Consider the following 21591-nt stretch of genomic DNA (forward strand, 5'->3'; position numbering starts at 1 on the left):
TAGGACCAGGTTTTAGTTTCCATGAGGACTCCTGGTCCTGACAAGGTCAGTGTTTATGCCATTAAAGGTCCTCAAGAAGTACACACACACACACACACACATGCAGTATTTAACTGCTGTTGAGGTGACCGCCGTGCACGCGCCCGTTGCCTCTCTCTCTCTCTCTCTCCCTCCTCGAGCGCTCGTTCCTCCGTGCGCGCTCCCGCGCAGAGCCAGGCTTCGGGGAGCTCGGATCGCAGACCAGCGACAGCGGGGGAGAGAGAAAGATGGAGGTGCGGGTCGTGGACAGACTCGCGTGCCTGGCCGCGCTGTGCAGCCTCCTCTGCGTGGACACGGTCCTCGGGAAATACGTGAAAGGCATCGTGAATACCAAAGAGGTGAGCGCTGCTGTGGGTTTTTACCTCTCTCTGTCTCGCTCTCACGAATGAATGAATGTTTCCACTCGCGACAATGACACGGACACAGACTGGTGGCTGGTGGTGATGATGTGGGAGGAGGAGGAGGAGTGCGCACCCAGCACGCACTTGTCTCCGCAGAGGCTGCGACCGATTCACGGTGAAGTTGTCTCGGGAATGTCCGTGGCTCTCACCTCTGCTCTGCTCTGGCGTGCAGATCCACGCGTGTCATGCGTGGCGTAGATTTCTCCCTCATTAAGACCACACGTCCTGGGCTTCAGCAGATCCCACGGGTCCGTGCTCACACCCCGGGGGACCAGGTTTAAGTGGACTCCACTGACCGTGTGTGATGTTATTATACACGGTGTGTGTGTGTGTGTGTTCATCATTAAAGGAGCAGTTACAGGTGTGCGCCATTTGGCATCATCTGGCGCACAGAGCTGGATTTGTGGAGGCTGTTGAGGAAACCACCACAGTCTTAGTCTAGTCTAGTTCTGGTTCCATACGTGGATCAGATGAGTGAGTTGAAGTCACTGTGCAGCAGCATCAGCAGCATCATCAGCAGCAGCAGCAGCAGAAGCAGCTCCATCACCTGCTGTTCCCCATTTCAACCTCCTGTGGAGTTTGATACTTGCCATACAGGGGCGTTTCAGTGGACTTTGGGGCCCCTAAGGCAAAGGGGAACCCGGGGTGGTTATTTAGTTTTTGTAAAGGTCCTCTCATACTCCATTTTCTCTGTTTTACGCCCCAAACTTTATGTCCGTCACTACCCTCCATAGCATGTGTGTCTTTTGCCGTGGAGTGGATGTCACGCAGACACTTCCTCTAGAGGGCAGTACCAAGCTGCAGGGTATTGACAAACATGGCGACCATTGAAGAGGTTATTTGTTTTATTGTGTTTGAACTGAAACAGACAGAAATGCAGGTGGATTTTGCAGCAGTGGAAAATAAGACCACTAAAAAGTCTGGTCACCTTTTTCTCTACAGAGCTCCCCCTACAGTTCCGGAGTACATATTTTTAAACCCATCACACGATTGTCTGCCACTTTATCCTCACTGTTGTAAAAACTCTGACGCCCCCCCCCCCCCCCCCCCCCCCCTCCATGGACATGTGCATTTGTTGTCAACGGAGCCGCCGCGTCCATGACGGTCAGCTTCTGTTCTGCATGGTTCTGTGTTTTTCACTTCCCGCCATTTGAAAAAGGCTAATCTGACGTTTACTCTCTCGGGGGGTGTGGCCTCTCGCTCGGTCAGACGGTCGTTTCCTCTTCCTCTCTTAAACGTTTTTTGCCGACTCTGCCACGATGAACGTCTAAAATGACCTCATAGCCAGTACCTGGCTAAGGTGTGTGTGTGTGTGCGTGTGCGTGTGTGTGTGCGTGTGTGCGTGTAGTGCCGTGAAGCAATTTGTTTTGCAATGTTTGTGCTATCAGACATTAGGGGCAGTGGAGACGGCCCCCACTCTCCCCCACAACATTTAACCCTCACAAAGACTCTGAAGCTGTTAGATAGTTGTGTATAGTTTAGTTGCAGAGAGGCCATGTGTCTTCTACAGTATGTTGACTCTGCACTGCTCCACCATTTCTGCTGCTGTCGCTCTGTTTTGTCCGTCCTCTCCTGCCTGGATGAATAATTCCCGTTCATTATTGTTGTCATGTGAGCATGGGGATGCAAAATTCAGTCTGCTTCACTTTATTCCTGAACTTTCTGAACAAGTGTTCACTTTCAAAGTGCGTCATTATCCATCGACATCATTTATTAAAATGAACACATGAACGTTGAGTGCAAACGCAGCACGAGCTGTCACCATCGTGAGTGAGGCGTCACGTGACGTTAGAAACGAAACGGAAGCCAAACAATGCGGCGTCACCATCATCCATTCATCCATTCATTCATCCACTGTGTGGCTCCAGCTCGTCCATAAACAAGAGACCGCGTGCAATCATTGTCCAACACGAGTCCAGTCAATGGAGACAAACACAAGACATAACAAGCTGAAGCTGAGGTTTAAGGAGATTAACACACTTACAGTTCAAGTAAAGCCACTGAACACAGAATGATCAGTGTATCAGTGTGAAAAATGGATCTTCTTTATTTACATTCAATTATTACATTTATTTACTTATACATTTACACACAAAACCTGTCGTTTTTAAGATAACTATCTTATCTTAACACAAAGTGAACCATGGGCTTGTTGAACCATTGAACTCCTAATAAAAGAAAAATAACATGTCATTTAAACACCATGGCTTTATTTTCTTTCTTTCAAGTACTTCTTACAATGTATTGTATGCAATAGAAAGCGATTTTACAAAACATAAAATTAAAAACATTTATTTACTGGCATTGAATGACCTTTCATTGCCCACCTGTAGTACCGTCATGGTCCACTAGGGGGCTGAGGCCCACACTTTGCAGAATCACAGAATTGTTAATAAAGCTTGTTATTTACTGTCTTTAATCTCTAAATAAATATACTACATTACAATGTAATTAATTACTTGATATTTTATTGGGGGAATTTTTACGAGACATTAATATGTCAATAAATATAAAGAATTTGCAAAAACAGTGCATCTAAAAACACAATAATTCATATAGAAATTATTTAATTTAAATAATCAATCTTGTTTTTTGGGGGGGGGGTTTAGCCCCCCCTTTCAGGTTGGTGCCCCAGGCATTTTCCTGTATTGTCTGCCCCGTGGCAGCGCCCCTGCTAGTTGCACTGTAATAATGTGGACCATTTTGAGGTTCACTCGGGCGACTGTGTAGACAAAAGTAACCTCAATATGACAACACTGACACAAGTCTCAGCTCTGATGCAGTTATTGATAGTTGCTGTTGCTGTTGCTGTTGGTGGTGATTCTTCAGGGATTCCTGCAGAAACTGAGCCGACGAGGTCAAAGTCTTTATGTGTCTGGAACCAAACACACCTGACCCTCGACGCTGGGAGGTCACATGTTTCCTGCACACTCTAACGAGAGGTGAAGAAAAACGACAAAAACAACCGGGCGGAGCTTAAAGACATGATTTCCTGACAACAGCAGCAAACCTCCCAGCAACAATTAACTCAGTAATTGATTACAAATAGTTTTGTTAATTAATTGGTTTGAATGTTTCTAAACAAAAACAAGTAGTTTAGTAGTGGATTTCACCTTCAATGTCAAAACTCTGAGATTTATTGTTCAGTCATAGGAAACTAGAAAGAACTATGTATGTTGTTACATAATGTTTCCAAAAATGTTCTTTTCATGAATTCATCATTTTGTCAGTGAGGGAAAGAATGATGTTCATTTTCTCTCATCACAATACAAATCACTTCACGACAGATTTCAAATAATTGATGGTTATTATTTACTGAATATTCTGAGAGCTCATGTTCAGCTAATGAGATGCATTCAAATTCCATGACCTCTGTGTCGCGCAGGTTTAAAATGCATTCAAGAAACCTCATCAATGCCAGCCCTTTTCCAAACACACATTAGGGCAGTTAAGTGCTGCTGTTGCCACCTCGTCATACCACAAATGACATATTTATTTCAATGCAATCATTGATAAACACTTGTTTTGTCTCTTTTTTTATACGTTACAAATAGTCAGCAACTACTGTATAACCAAGACAATAATCAAATAACTAGAATGTTCTTTATCTGGACAAATGTAAAAGGCAAAGTTCATGTGAGCAACTTGAAAAATGCTGTTTCACTCTGCAATCGACAGTCCTAGTGATTTATTTAGAGGTGCCACAAGAGGGAGCCTCTTTCCAGGACCTCATTTAGTTCTACTTTTTCTTCACAAAACACAAATATCCTCCTCTGGATATGTTGTTTTTGTCTGAAAGACATTTACATTTGAGAATCTAAAGTATAGATTTAAAATAATCACATTCATACAATGAATCAGAATTATTTTGGTCAGGATGAGCGTGACAGTAAATTTCCACATATGATTCACTCAATTATAAAACATTAAAGAAGTATTGATGCCTTCAATTTAGCTTTGAAAACAAAGCGTAATGAATGATCCATAATGCAATGGATTATGGATCAAATTTACTCAGTCACCATTTTCTTTTATGTACACAAATGGAACATGTTTGAGGAAAGTAACACGTCTATGAAAGCAGTGTTTGATTTGTGTGTGTGTGTGTGTGTGTGTATATGACACAAACAGAGCAGACACACACACAAACGCTGCAGTGATCACTTTTCCTCCAGCTGACTTTGACGGACATTCACTCATTCACAAAGTTCAACAATATCAACCGCTCTCATTAAAGTGGAACTCTAATACTGTTCATGACATCAGCGCACGTGAGCGCAGGGCAATAGTACGGTGGCCCTGAAGGTCAACTCCATACAACATAAGACGACACAAAACAACACAACACGACACAAAACAACACGACACAAAACAACACGACACAAAACGACACGACACAAAACAACACGACACAAAACAACACAACACTACACAAAACAACACAACACTAAACAACGCTACACTAAACAACGCTACACTAAACAACACAACACGACACAAAACGACACGACACAAAACGACACGACACAAAACAACACAACACGACACAAAACAACACAACACTACACAAAACAACACAACACTACACAAAACAACACAACACTAAACAACGCTACACTAAACAACACGACACTAAACAACGCTACACTAAACAACGCTACACAACACTACACAAAACACGACACAAAACAACACGACACAAAACAACACGACACTAAACAACACTACACAAAACAACACAACACTAAACAACGCTACACTAAACAACACGACACTAAACAACGCTACACTAAACAACGCTACACTAAACAACGCTACACAAAACACTACACAAAACAACACTACACTAAACAACACTACACAAAACAACAGTACACAAAACAACACTACACTAAACAACACAACACGACACAAAACATGACAACACTAAACAACGCTACACTAAACAACACTACACAAAACAACACAACACTAAACAACACAACACTAAACAACGCTACACTAAACAACACTACACAAAACAACACAACACTAAACAACACTACACAACACTAAACAACACGACACTAAACAACACTACACTAAACAACACTACACAAAACAACACTACACTAAACAACACTACACAACACTACACAACACTACACAAAACACGACACAAAACAACACGACAAAAAACAACGCTACACTAAACAACATTACACAAAACAACACAACACTAAACAACACGACACTAAACAACACTACACAAAACAACACGACACTAAACAACGCTACACTAAACAACACTACACAAAACAACACAACACTAAACAACACTAAACAAAACAACACGACACAAAACAACACTACACTAAACAAAACAACACAACACAAAACAACACGACACAAAAAAACACTAAACAAAACAACACAACACTAAACAACACAACACTAAACAAACCAACACGACACGACACAAAACAACACGACACAAAAGAAAACAACACTACACTTAACAAAACAACACTACACTAAACAAAACAACACGACACTAAACAACAGGAAACAATGATTAACATTTTCCAACATTTTCCACCAAACAACTGATGGAATGATCCAGAACATAATCAACATTATAATATTTAACATGATTATGAAACCAATCATTAGTCTCAGTGTTCAGTGTTGACCTTCAGGGCCACCGTACAATACAGACATCTGAAATATTATATTTGAAAGAAATTTACAATGACTTTTATAAAAATTCAAGAGATAACTTTAATGCCATTTAGTTTTGTTTTGACACCGTTTTCTCAGGTCATGTGATCACCTCGTTGTGTGTCCTGTCATGTGACTCAAAGAGCAGAATCAGACAGTGGAGCTTGAATCCTCGATCCTGACTCCTGCTCTTTAAACTGAGAGATTGAAGTCACCAGATGACGATGAGGGATCAGAATAGATCAACTGACAAAGAAGCACTCATCCATCCGTCATCCATCCATCCATCCATCCATCATGGCTGCTGCGATGCCCTTGAATATGGTGTAAAATCTGCAGCTGCTGTTGACTTGTGGGCAGTCTTCTCTATGTTAGCATGTACCCTTCTCGTCTTCTATCAACAGTTCTATCAACATTTAAGGTTGTAAATGAAAGAATTCACATAAATCAAGTGAAATTGGGCTGCTTTGGTGTTATTACTCTGCTGTTAATGTTTAATGCATTTTTGATTTCTTTGGTCAATAAAATGTCAAAATGTTGATTACATTTTCACAATGATGTCTCTAACATGTTTTCGTTTTTTTTTTTTTACAAATGAAAAGAAGTTAATTTAGGTGAAATTAGACCTGCTCTCTTGAAAAATGTTAGATTTTTCTCTTCTAACTCTATTTGGGCAGAATATGCAAAATGACATCAGGCAACACTGGGCTTGACATATTGATACGGTGTGTGTGTTTGTACTTGTTACCTTTTGAGGACCTTTTCTGGCATAAACACTGACCCTGTCAGGAACAGAAGTTCTTATGGACCCCAAAACCTGGTCCTGATGAGGCAGAACCTCATTTCTGAGGAACTGGGTGCAAATGACGAGGACTGTGATTTGAATTGTGGTCATTTTAGTGTTGGGCATTAACTGGTTGTGGTTATGGTTGGGGATAAGGTTTTGGTAAAGCTGTCCAAATGAAGCTTTGTAAACCTGTGTGTGTGTGTGTGTGTGTGTGTGTTTCAGGTATTACACATTAATGTTAAAGTGAAACATGTTTAGGTTAAGGTTATGGTTAGACTAGTAATAGTTATGGTTAAGTCTCCAGGAAATGATTGAAAGTCAATGTGATGTCCTTTGAAGTCATGGAAACCAGACTGTGTGTCATGTAATGTGTGAGTGTGTGTCCAGTGCATCTTGCCCCAAGGTCACCTATTCACTCCACATCTCATCTCCTGCAGATTCGCTCTCCCACTCTCTCACACACACACACAGACACACACACACACTCACACACACCTGGAACCCGTCCATAGCGCTCATTCATCCATCTGTCAGTGACTGTCCCTTCACTTTCCTGTGAGTGCTCAGACACAGGCTTTCTAAAAAGAGTATGTGACAACGTGTCCTGATCAAAATAAAAATCACTGGTAATCAGTCGATCGTGGTGAACGTGTCCATCCTACTATTGAAACTCAGGGCTGTCGTGTTGAAAGAATTTCCCCTGTGGTTTACTATGGTGACGAAGCAGCGTAACGTTCTAATATGCAGTGTCGCTGTCCGTCACACTCTCAATCATTCACTTCTCTAAAAGCAGCTGCCATCGTTTCAGTCAAAATAAAGGGAGGGAGAAGCCAGATGTGATGTCATGTGGTCATAGGACTCATCCAGGATGTATTATAACAGATGTACTCAACGCTGAGACAGATGTTTGTACCAAGTCTCAACCAGGCTTTTAGGTAGGATCTTTTTAGAGGGTGTCCATTTTTGTTTGTTAACACCTTCACATGATGCGGTGTATCGCGAGTATTGTAGGGGGGTCCGGGGGCAACTTGTTGAAACTCTATTTCCTGCATTTTGAGGTGCAAATTTTGTGGAAAACAGCCAAGTTTTTGTCTTTGTTACAACATTATTTGTATTATTTGGGGGAGGCACATGTATGTGTGTGTGGCGGGGGACCAGTTATTTAAGCCAAAGAAGCCAAAAAACTCAGACGTCAGATCTTCCACCAATAACAGCACCCGTCCACGCCCCATCACAGAAAATCCACCACTGTAATGCGGAAAAAAAAACATGGCGGCAGCAAAGCGATTGCTTGGAAAGCTTGAATTGGCGAACAGGGAGGAAAAAATAGGGCGTCTTTAGGGCGTCCTGCCCAAAAGTAGGCTGTCTCATTTCTTATTATTTTCAGTACAGGGCTCTCAGGACGCCCTGCTAGCGTTTTCATGCTGAAGATCTGAACATCATTCTTTTAAACGGAGTGAGACATCTCACTTTCTACCCGTCTCTTGCTGGGAGCCGCACATGCAGTGAACAGCAGCAGACGGCAGGTAAACATCAGAGCGACGTGGCTGCTGCTCAACAACTGTCGAATCACAAAAGAATAGCTTTTCTTCTCACTGAGAAACAGTCAACACTGAAAGATAAACACCCCCATTGTGAATAATCTTTGCAGCTCTAAGCAAGAAAATAACTGACAGATTAATAAATATGAATAATCTTGAGTTGCAGCCGTATTGCAGAGCTGTAAGTTCACATGTTTACCAGAGAGAAACAAAGGCCATGGTTCAGTCTCAGTCGGGTTTACATCGGGTCATCAGCGGCTCACGGTGTGTGTGCAGATGCTGATTAAACGTCCCATTGTTGGGAGGTCGTGCTGCTCAAGTCCTGAGGTCGGAAGAAGGTCACTAGTTTGAGTGCAGCTGGGAAAAAAGTGACCAGGGAAAGAAATAATAATAAAAAAGTAAATAATAGTGTCCCCTCATCGTTAAACAGCCAGGAGCACAGAAGAGAGGAGCAGAGAAAAGCAGTAAATCCACTCTGTGTGTCTCCAGTGTCACGGAGTTTGTCGTAGTACAAGGACGCCAACGTTTATTACAGGCACAGTCTTCTTCTGACCTCTGAGCTTGTTCTGTGTGTGTTGTTGCTTAGTAACATTGACACAGTTTACTCTCTCTGGCTCTATATATCTGTGTGTATATATATATATATATATATATATAGATATAGATATATATATATATATATATATATATATATATATATATATATATAAAAAATCTATGTCATTTCATTTAATACAATACATTTAATAAATGTTCTATGTTCTAAAGTGAAGTTTACTGTCACGTTCCCATCAGCAATGAAAGGGTTATCCAATCAGAATCGTCCGTCTCTGTCAGGTTAGCTGGCTCATTAATTGGTTAGATTGTCTCGAATCCCGAGCTATGTGTTTTGGTTTGGAGAGTGATGGGCAAATTGACCAATCACAGTTTGATTTTAAGTGGGCGGGCCAAAAACAAAAGATCCTCGGCCTACGTGAAGTCTAAACAGCGCAGGTCTAACTGCAGACCTCGCCCCCAGAGTGCTGAGAGAGGTTGAGAGACAGTAAGATGGCGGCGGGAGACAAAGGACAAACTTTCTGATTTTTTCAGCTTCTTAAATGAATGTGATTTTCTGGTTTCTTTGCTCCATATAAACAAAGAAATCATTCAAACAAAGCATATGAGAACGTCATCATTTCTAGTTTTGACAAACACTGATCAGTATTTGCTTATTTTTCAACATTTTAGAGACAAAACAATTACTCCATTCACTGGATTGTTAGTTGCAGCCCTTATGTACATACACTTTAAATTAAATTTAATTTAATTTAAGTGTAAATCAACATACAGAGAAGTTATTCACCATGTTAGAGGAGACAGAAATGTAAACAAATAAAATCAGCTGTTACCTCTTTCATATCATGATGCTGACATTAAAGACTCCATCATGGAGCCACACTTTGTCAGCGTCTGATTGTCGGCAAGTTAAAGAGTCTCTGGAGATAATGACATTTGAACACTCAGGTTTAAACTTTCTTGGGTCCTGAAATTAAATGAAAATTAAGAAATGCCCTTGAAAGTCCTTTGAAAAAAAAATCTAATTTAAGAATGAAGCTCCCATATTCATCAGCAGGCTCAAGGTCTCTGGTCCTGTATGAACTCAGCCTGAGGGGAAACACACTGATGAAACACCAACAGCAGATATGAAATGAAGTTACTCGTGAGGATTTCGACAATGAACTGGATAGTTTTTGTGAGGTTCTGACACTAAGCCACGCCTCATGTGCAAAGTGTGACCATAAACTTCCTGACGGAACAATTCCAACATAGATACGATGATGTTATATGACGTTTTAGTAGTTATTCTGATCAAATAAATACACATTTCCATGTTCTTTCATTTTAGTTGTAATTCTTATGAAATAAAATACACATTTTTATGTTATCTGTCTGTAATATCACCTTCCATTTGCATTTGTTACCCATAGTTTCGGGTGTTCCCATGGTTACATGACATGGTTAATAAAGCAGACTAGCTCCGTTCACAGATACGTGAAGGAAACAAATACTGGAAGTGCCGCACATGAACAGGAAGTCTGACCCATAAGCAGTGTTTACATGGAGTGGAACAGTTTGTTTTCTTGGGGTTCCAGAGTAAAATGGTACGGCCTGGGTGGAGCTATAGACAGTCAGCTGATTCAGGCGACAGAAAAACATCACAACATCGATGTCTGTTGTGTCGCGTTCACTGTCATCGTTTGCTGTCATTGCACTGGTATGTGGTCCCTGTGTTAAAAGCCCTTTAAGTTGACTGTGTGGTAAATGACTGGAACCTTCCAAGCATCAACTGTCATTCAGTTTCCCTACATCTCTTTTTAATGAGGACTTTGGTTAGATAACCTGTATGCAGGCATGTGTGTGTGTGTGCAGGCATTTGTACATGTTTTAATGTGTATGTATAACGTGTGCGTGTGTGTGTGTGTGTGTGTGTGTCCATGTGGATCACCCAGAGGGACACTGTGTGTGTGTGTGTGTGTGTGTGTGTGTGTGTGAGCGTGCTGGTGCGTGAGTGTGTTTATGCGCCGCAGCGTTGTGAAACCCTGACTAATGAATCATTGAGAAGCCCGGCAGTCCAGTGGTGACTTGACTAGCTGATTGGTAATTAATTGTTAATGAGGCTTAGCAAGCAAATAGTGATCTGGGAGTGAGAGAGAGAGAGAGGGGGAGAGAGAGACAGGGAGAGAGAGGGAGAGAGAGACAAAGCAAGCAAGAAAAGAAAAAAGACACTGAGACGCTAAATTGACCATATACTGGATGAAAGAATAGCACTTGATTAATGTGCATGTACGAGTGCACACACACACACACACACACACACACACAGACAGACACACACACACACACACACACACACACACACACACAGACAGACACACACACACACACACACCCTTTGGGAGGTGGCAGAGTGACTCTGCATCACAATGCAGTGGCCATGGGGAAATGAGAGGACTAAAAGGGAATTAAGGTAGACACCTAATCCACTGTTGGTGTTCTCTTGGGCTTTTTTCTGCACACACACACACACACACACTGTATGTAGTGAGTGATGCAGAGCCTATGCTGTTGAGAGCGATGACACTTCAGCCCCGGTGTGTCTCTGTTGCTCTGCAGTGGCGCTGCCAAAGCACTGGTTGGCAGTGCAGGTCCTGTGTCGCTGTGTGTGTGACTTTGAACGACTGCATGTAGAATTTAGAGGAACATGTTGGACTTTGAATAAGTCTGAATCCCAGTGTCAATGACACACATTTAATGGCATCAGCTCGTTAGTGATTGAGTGTGAGAGGCAACAAGGACTTAACTAAAGGTGTCATAGGAATTAGACATCACTCAGGCCTGTGAACTGGTAAGATTCTGGTCATACCATCCATCTATTTTCTACCACTTTATCCTCCACAGGAGGCTCACAGGCCAATCTCAGCTGACATGGGACGATAGGTTCACTCTGGACAGATCGCCATTGACAGGGCCACACACATAGAGACAGCAGCAGGACATACATCTCCATATTTTTCTTTCAGTTGATTAATAACAAAGCGACTGTTTGAAGCCACTGTGTGTAATAAAAGTGTCACACAGACACACAGTTAGACTGAATCAACATGTCCATGTAAACATGGGCAGACATCAACTCTTTAAACGAAAATGTTGCTTGAATAAAATAAAATAAATGTCCTGTATGACAAATATACACTGCTGTTTAATGAATGATGAGTAATGATGTAATGTTCAGGTGCTGCTCATCCACAGAGAGAAAAAGCTTCCATGACCCATGTGTGGGTCCCGACCCAGTGATTCCCAGACGCTGTGTCGCTGTTAGAAAATCACTGGAGCAGAAACTGGAAAAAGAAAAACATAAACTCCAGTATGACCCAAAAAGCACAAATATCAGCAACTGGAACCATGTTGTTTATTCTTCTTCTTCTTCTTCTTCTTTTTTGGAGCAGAATATTTGTTGACACAGTTGAAGCATCGGCACAAATGTCTTGTTTAGGGTTTAGTATTTTGATGGATGAAAAATGTCCATATCGGAGTGTAATTGGTCAAACACTGGACACAGAAAAGTGGTGTTGAGTCATCGCTAAAAATAATTCTCATTCATGATATTTTAAACTCAATAAAAGCAGATTTGCAAACAGAAAAAGGCATTTGGATTTTTCCTCATGTCTTCACTGGCAGCTGTATTTTCAGTAACACACAATATGTGTCAGTACCTCACACAACCATATATAAAAAACCCAACTATCCCTTTACCTTGAAAGCCTTGATCTCAATCCCATCAAACACTTCTTGGGAGGAATTGAACCACCAACTGTGAGCCAAGTCTTATCACCTGACATCAGTTCCTGACCTCACTCCTGCGTCTCTGTGGGAGACAATCCTTCATCCAGCCTCTGAAACCTGGAGTCAGGCAGCCTTCCAGGAAAAGTGGACGCTGTTATAGTAATAACACAAACATGCTTTTGCTGGCTGTGGGCTGTATTTGTTTTTGATGCAGGACATGTAACAGATTACAGACATGTAACAGATTACAGACATGTAAGAGATTACAGACATGTAAGAGATTACAGTCATGTAACAGATTACAGACATGTAATATATTACAGACATGTAACAGATTACAGACATGTAACAGATTACAGACATGTAAAAGATTACAGACATGTAACAGATTACAGACATGTAACAGATTACAGACATGTAAGAGATTACTGACATGTAAAAGATTACAGACATGTAACAGATTACATACATGTAATAGATTACAGACATGTAACACATTACAGACATGTAATAGATTACACACATGTAACAGATTACAGACATGTAAGAGATTACAGACATGTAACAGATTACAGACATGTAACAGATTACAGTCATGTAACAGATTACAGACATGTAACAGATAACAGTCATGTAACAGATTACAGACATGTAACAGATTACAGACATGTAACAGATTACAGTCATGTAACAGATTACAGACATGTAACAGATAACAGTCATATAACAGATTACAGACATGTAACAGATTACATACATATAACAGATTACATACATGTAACAGATTACATACATGTAATAGATAACAGACATGTAACAGATTACACACGTAACAGATTACAGGCATGTAACAGATTACAGTCATGTAACAGATTACAGACATGTAACAGATTACAGTTATGTAACAGATTACAGACATGTAATAGATTACACACATGTAACAGATTACAGACATGTAACAGATTACAGTCATGTAACAGATTACAGACATGTAACAGATTACAAACGTAACAGATTACAGACATGTAAGAGATTACAGTCATATAACAGATTACAGACATTTAACAGATTACAGTCATGTAACAGATTACAGACATGTAGCAGATTACAGTCATATAACAGATTACAGACATGTAACATCAAATGATTTATTAGTACAGGAGGAGGTCAAACCAGAGAGCTGCCTTACGCTGGATGTTTTGAACTATTTTCTGCGACTGCCACTTGGCTCGTTAGTCGCTAATTATGTTTACACAAATAAAAGCCTGTTCCAAACCCGAAAACTAGAGAGGTCATGTGGTGCGATCACGTGTCTGATCCACAGTTTCTGTTTCGTTACTGATGCATTTCCATTCCACAAAAGAATAATAAACAGACACGGAAGAGGAGGAGAATGAGGCGGCCAGCGAGGGACGAGCGTTTGTTTACTACAGCAGCGGAAGTGAAGCTTCTTCTTCTGCTTCTAACCCTAACTACTCTTCTACCGAACGCTTGATGCATGTGTTCACCAGTGACGTGCAGTGAGGTTCATGACTGTGGAGGCACCGACTGCTCTGGAGTCAGATGTACAAATATATCAACCCACAATAGAAGCTTAGATTTCTATTTTGACCTTAATTGAAACATTTAGTTGTTTTAAAAGCTTTTAATTATGTTTTAATCCATAGCATACTGTTCAACGAAACAATAGCAAGAAAAACAAAAGAATATATATTTGATTTTTTTTAAATTTAAGTCTTCTCTTTTTCTTTTTTTAAATTAAAATCGTGTATTATCTTACCTTTTTATGTATATATATTGTAAATCCATGCGCCTAATCCTAATCTATGGGGCTCAGCACTGCCCCCTATCAGTGCGGCACGGTACTTTCTGCTACTTTCTAAAATTTAAGCCCACTCAAGTTTATAATACATTACTAATATGTGTGCTACTTTATTTTGCTGTTAAACAGCCTGTTTCTGACTTTTCAACTCTTTGATTTTACACGGCAGCATATGGGAGTTGTTGATTCACTGCCTGCATCAGCAAGTTCAAATGTTACTTTGGGACTCAAGCATTTGATTTTCTGCATTTGGATTCACCAAAGTGTCACAGGCATGCAGAACAAGGCGGCTCCTGTGTCCCTGTGACATAACAGTGCTGCTTTAGGTTTAGGAGAGAGAGTGATGTTCTGACTTTATATCACATTAATGACATGCTTGAAGACCATTGCTCCGTCAGAACTGGATACACGACTGTTTTAAAGGAAGCACAAGAGGACCAATGATTCCAGTGGCTCTACTGCCTAAAACAAAATGATTGTCTTTAGCAGCTGCAGGTGCCTGAAGAACCTGCTGTAGTTTCTATGACAATATATTTGATGTGATATGTCTGAGGGAACTGGTGCGTGCATGTGTGTTTCAGACACACACACACACACACACACACACACACACACACACACACACATGGATGTGTGTTCTTTAAACAAGGGGCTCTTTCACAGTCCCAGCCTGTGGTGACTTAAATAATACCCTCCCCTCCATCACAGATGGACCACTCCTCTGTCCAGGGTTTCATCTCTGGGTCAGTGCTTCCCCCTATGTTGCCCGAGTTGTCATGGTTGCAGCCGTACGCGTCACCCAGGACAACACACAGGGGTGGGAGTTGGGGTGGTGGTGGTGGTGGTGGGGGGGCGGTTGCTTTCAGACTTGCTTCAGTGACTTTTGGAGTTTGCCATGAATTATAACGCAGAGGCTCCGGAGGCTGAATCTCGCTGGCAGCGGCTGAAATATGGCTGCGGTTTTGTTTGCTGTGATATATGGAGGCAACAGTGTTGGCCACGCTGTGCTGCTCTGGCTGCACTTTATTTCTCAGCACAGAAATTACTGTGCTTGTTTATGTTGAAAGAATGCACAGCAGAGGTAATTGCAGTATAATGGGGCGTGGGGAGTTTCACCAGTCGGGTGGAAATCAAAGAGATTACAAGAACCCGTACCTCACAGCCACTTTTATCAGGGAGAGGTTTATCTGTTAGTCATGTCTGAACTGTGGAGATGGAGCTGTGCTGCTGTTTAAGGATCTGCTTATCTAAAGATCTAAAAGAAGGAGATGTAAGATACAACAGTATATCTGGAAGTCTGTGTGTCCCAGTTTGTGAACATGATATCTCACAACACCTGAAGAAAATTGTTGCCAAATTGGGTAGAATTAATCCGCTTGGTCTCAAGGGAAAACTGAGCTGACTGTCCATGAGAAAACAAGTGTAGGTCAATCCACTTGTTTCTTTTTTTATCATACTGGCATTTTATCCGCACAGAAACGGCGCTCTGGGAGCCCTGAAACACTATTTTTGGAAAAGGGGTCACAGTCTCAAAATGCCACCCTTGCATTTTCATCTAAACAACGAATACTAGTTTAGAAAATGTTTTCTTTCCTTTGTCACTCTTTGAAGTTCAATCAAAGGTCTTGCACTTTAGCGAGACTTTTGTGAGGATTTTGTGAGACTTTTGCGAGACCTCCCGATTCTGAGGACTCCTTGTCGAAGGCCCTGATCTTGCAAGGCTGGTTTTCCGCTAACAGACAGTAGGGGGCAGTGGAAACAGCCCCCTATCTCCATGCAACAAGACATTTAACCAAAGGTCTGCTTTTAAATCTTAATAAGATAATTATAAATCATGATATCCTGGAATACCTGGAAAAATGTGGGCTCTCACTCACAATAAATCACCAAGACTGTATGACCTCATCCAGAGGTCTGACACTGGTAATACTATCCTGAGTGATTCAGTCACAAACAGGTTTTCAGATCCAATCACAAGATGGCATTTAGATGATTGTAGTGAGTAATGTAAACATCATTATGTACACATGCTTCGACACACTCAGGGTCTCCATGCAGTCGAAGTACAATCACAGAGGGTTATATTGAAGACCTTTAATGTTCAGTAGTCACAGTCATGACGTAAACATGGCTGCCTTGGCCATCGTGGTCCCTTTAAATGACTGTAACACCGTTCTCATTTGTTATGTTGTTACGGAGACAACTCATCATCAAATCATGCACTTAAAAAACAAATCATTGTACTGTGTGCTTCTTTGAAAAACTTTGATGTTAAGATGTGAAGGATGCAGGCAGCATGATGTGACGTGTGTGTGTGTGTGAAAAGAGAGAGAGGGATCAGCACAGGGATTCATTAACACATATATTTGTGTCATGAATGGTGGTGATTGATTTTCATAATGTGTCAGAAGGTGCTGGTCTATGACACAACATACAACAAAAATAGTCGTGTGACATGATGGTGATGTGGTGTGTCAGCAGCCATGTGAAAAGATTAATCACACACACACATACACACACATATATACAGTATATACACACACACACGTATATATATATATATATATATATATATATATATATACATATATATGTATATATATACATATATATACACACATGTGTATATATATGTATATACATGTATATATATACATATATATGTACAGATTTGGAGAATGTTCACTCACTAGTACAATATTGTATGACTGCAACGGTTATTCAATTATTAATCGATGACTTAAGTAATCGTCAACTGTTTTCATAATGGATGAATCGTTCTTTGTAATAATTATTATAAGCTGTGTGATTTTTCAGCTTCTTAAATGTGAATCTTTTGTGATTTTCATTTCCAGGTTTGGTAAACACTGATCAACAGATGAATCTAAACTGATGAATGGATGATGAAGATAATCGTTGCAGCATAGTTGTGTGAGAGAGAGAGTCTGTACAGTAAATTCAATCATAACAACAAACACATTTGTTCCAGTCTCACCTCAAGGCTACAGGTGCACAAAAAATAAAAAATGTTCTTTAGAAAGGTTAGTCACATCATCTTTGCGCTTGCTGTTTGACTACATGAGGAAGGTTTTTATTCACTAATTGTACCTTAGTATTTAGTATTGTTACGGTGCATGTGCTTCTGGGCACTGAATTGTACTTAAACTGGCACAGTTTGATTAGGTACAAAAAGGTTTATGCCCCCCACTGACGAGCATTTGTCACCCTCAACCCTTTAGCTCCACATTTGTACTTGTGTTTTTGAGAGTGTGTGGAGAGAGGGAGAGAGAGAGGGAGAGAGACTGTGATCCATCCACCATGCTGATTCTGCAGCAGTGACTTATGAAGTCTCAAGTTCACCATCAGCACTATTATTTGGTCTCATGCTGCTAAGCTTATGGCTGGGTAAGTGGTAGTTTACTCAAGAGTTGCCTCTCTCGCTCTCTTACTTTGCTCCACCACCTCCTCCTTTTTTACTGTCTCTGAGAAAAGAACTGGTATTTGTTAACGTCGTCTTTAGCTTCTGTAGAACTCTTCCTGTCTTTTTCAGTCCCGACTCCTCCCACTTATCTTCTTTATTGTTGTGTCCACTTATCGTCTGTCTTTTGTCAAACCTTAGTCAGTTCACTGTTTTTGGCCTTGATTCAGATAATGACGGTCACTGGATAGTCATGAGGTGACCAAAGTATAATCCTGCTCCAACTCTCTTATACTTATATCTTCTGTTAAAGATTTGTGGTGAAAAAGAAATCCTACATCTGCCCGTTTATCTGGATCTTTTCCTAAATGTTCCTCTCTGCTCTTTGTCTGCAGGACTGGGTTTTCCTCACTCGCTTCTGTTTTCTCACCGACTTTGGCCGTTTGGACTTCAGGTTCCGATATCCAAAGGTATGTTTTGCGGTTTATCCATCTATTATTTCCAGGACTCACACTTTCTTCTCTTAACAACACATTTCTCTTTCACCCTTCCTTCTTTTCTCAACACATTTTTTTGAACCAATTTTAATATTTAACATTTTAATAATTGTCACTCCAATAATTGCTAGTGGTGCTAGCGAGTGTTCATTACATACAACACTCAGTAGAGTAGGATGGAAAAAAACAGTAGCCTGACAACAGGAGGACGCTCCAACAGCTTTGAGCTAAAATGGAATCATGTGACATCGGTTAAGTGGTAGTTCACTTAATTTCTTATATTATTTACCCGTCTGTCAGGGTGAGAGAGGATTTGCTTGGGTTATTGGTGGGCATTTGGTGCAGTCTCTCCACCAAAGCAGGGGGCGCTATCTGCAGGGAGAGGAGAGTCTCCCACATGTACTCTAGCCTTGCATCTCCGTGATGCTGTCACTGTGATACCTGACACTGTCATATGATATGGTAGATCACCTTATGTTCGCCCTCTGCTGGATTCAAAGGGTACTACATAAATAGACTCTTAATAATATAAAAAGTTTGACCTGGGGCCAAAGGCAGCCCAGCCTGGGGACTGAATTTAATGCGGCACCCATAGCAAACAAAGTTGCAAGGGCATCTTATAGGGTTACCTGCTGCAGTACATTGTGAACTGTGATTGATTACAGATCAGATTTGATGGTTCACATTCATAACTACATGACCATCCTATGATCATGTCATCAACAGAAAAAGCATCATTGAGTGGGAGACACTGTCAGATAAGATAAGATAAGAAACTCAGAAACAATAGCTACACAGTGAAGTTGTAAGTTTAGATTTGAGGATGATTTCAATGTGTAACACATGTGAACAGTTAATGGACTCTGATGTGTTTTCCATCATGTTGCATGGACACATATTGTATGTACAGTATATCTGATCCAGCCTGGTTAGAGAATTGATTATAGTTCAGTGTCTGCACAGACCTGAAACACTGAATGAAGCCCACATTTTACACATAATATATACTTCATATACTCTGATACACTGTGTGGACAATTATTAGGCAAGTGAGTATTTTGGCCATATCGTCATTTTTATGCATATTTTCTAACTTCAAGCTGTATAAACTTGAGTGCTTATTGGATTTAAGCAGGTGATGTGTATTTGTGTAATGAGGGAGGGTGTGGCCTAAGGAGATCAACACTCTATCACAAGGTGTGCATAATTATTAGGCAGCCGCTCTTCCTCAGGAAAAATGGGCCAAAAAAGAGATTTAACGGACTCTGAAAAGTCAAAAATTGTAAAAAGTCTTTCAGAGGGATGCAGCACTCTTGAAATTGCTAAAATATTGAGGATGCCTTGAGGATGAAAAATAATGATATGGCCCCCTTCCATTGAGTTTTTTTATTATTCTCACTTTAATTATAAGTGAGAAGGGAAAATTGTTATTTATTCATTTAGTTGCATAATAATTGTGCACACCAACAGTTGCCTTGTAATTGTGCACATATTCTCCTAAGAAAGACAAAACCTCACTTTTACTTTCTTAAATATTCAGGTTTAGGTTCATTAACATTTTGGATTGACTGAGAGTACTGTAGTTGTTGAATAATAAAATGAATCCTCACAAATACAACTTGCCTAATACACTGTACACACAGTGTACAGTAGAACAGTATTTCAGATTGTGCCACCAGAGAAAGTTAGAGAACCATGACCAAGCAGCAAGAGAACTGGGCTCGTGACCAAAGGGTTGCCAGTCGAGTTCCCTCTAGGTCAATGTTACCCCTGAGCAAGATACCCAATCTCTATTGCTCATTGTTAATTGGACACTGTAAAGTGACCACATTCAGGGCTGCGTCAGGAAGTTTCTATTTAATCATCAATAGCTGCTCTTTAGTTTTTATGTTAACCTCCTGTAGAGTTTGTCTGCAAATGTTCAGTTTAGTCATTTTGTGCATACTAGTGAGAAATAAATGCAGTTCCTCTTCCTTCATCTTCACCAGTGCATCACTCTTCCTCCTCCTCTTCTTTCCATCTCCTCCGTCCCTTTTACTCTCCTCCACTGCATCTATCTTCTCCATTCTCTGTTTCATACTGTTAGCCTGCAGACTTGTAATTTAAATCTGTTTAAAAGTGTCTGGCCGCCTCTTCTCTGATCTATGCACAAGCCTTTTCTCCTAATCTGTCGTCCCCCCCCCCACCACCCTCTTCTCTCCTGTGCCGGTGCAGTCGCGCTGCTGTCAGAACATACTGCTCTACTTTGATGACAGTTCTCAGTGGCCAGCTGTGTACAAAAGGCCTGAAAAGGTGAGATAGTGAAAACATACACTCTGCATCATGTGTTGGTTTTATTGTTTTATTGGTTTATTTGCAATGAAAACATCCGAGAAAAAAATGTGTGAACCCATTAAGGGCTTATTTTATTCTATAATCTATTCTAAATAAACACAATAACTACGCAAAGTGGAGCTGTAACTATCATAATAATCTGTCGAAAATGTCAGAAAATGTCATTGAGTGTTTTTCAAACCTGGAAATGATGATGTTCTCAGATGTCTTTGTTTTGTCCACAAACCCAAACGATTCAGTTTTAACGATTTCTTTGTTATACGGAGCAAAAACACCAGAAAATATTCACATTTAAGAAGCTGAAAAAAACTGAAAGCTTTTATTAATTATTGAAGAAACACTCACACTGATTAGTTAACGGCAGTGCTAATCTTATTGAATGGCATCGTTATTGATTTCTCTGGTTGAATATTTGTGTGACTGAGAATTACAAATAGAAAAATGCTTCAACACTATTTTGGTAGATTTGGACTTGTGTGTTCCATCTTAAAAGTAAATGTACATAATTGAAAAGTATGATAATGATTAATGATATAAGATAATATACAATATTACAGAGAGGAGTGGAAAACAGCTCTTATTGTGAGACTTTGTAACTACAGACAAAACTGATAAGTAAGTTTCTCATCAATCAGAATCCCTTCAAATCTTCACTAATTAATTAACAATTCTAATTTATTTCCGCAGATTTCCCAGAGTTTCACTCTAATACTCCACAAATACAGTCCT

The 21591-nt window shown here is 40.5% G+C and overlaps 1 protein-coding gene across 2 annotated transcripts in view; it reads left to right on the forward strand.

Moving 5' to 3' along the window:
* Window positions 1-196: 196 nt before the first annotated feature.
* Window positions 197-21591, forward strand: part of tmem145 (transmembrane protein 145) — a 72452-nt gene continuing 51057 nt past the window's right edge. For both annotated transcript variants that reach the window (XM_058648153.1, XM_058648154.1), the window contains exons 1-3: window positions 197-377; window positions 18427-18501; window positions 20743-20820. In XM_058648153.1, coding sequence (XP_058504136.1) covers window positions 267-377; window positions 18427-18501; window positions 20743-20820 — 264 coding nt within the window. In that variant the 5' untranslated portion in view covers window positions 197-266. The remainder of the gene's footprint in view (window positions 378-18426; window positions 18502-20742; window positions 20821-21591) is intronic.

The sequence above is a fragment of the Solea solea genome, chromosome 13 (genome assembly GCF_958295425.1).
Source record: "Solea solea chromosome 13, fSolSol10.1, whole genome shotgun sequence".
NCBI classification, from domain to species: Eukaryota; Metazoa; Chordata; class Actinopteri; order Pleuronectiformes; family Soleidae; genus Solea; species Solea solea.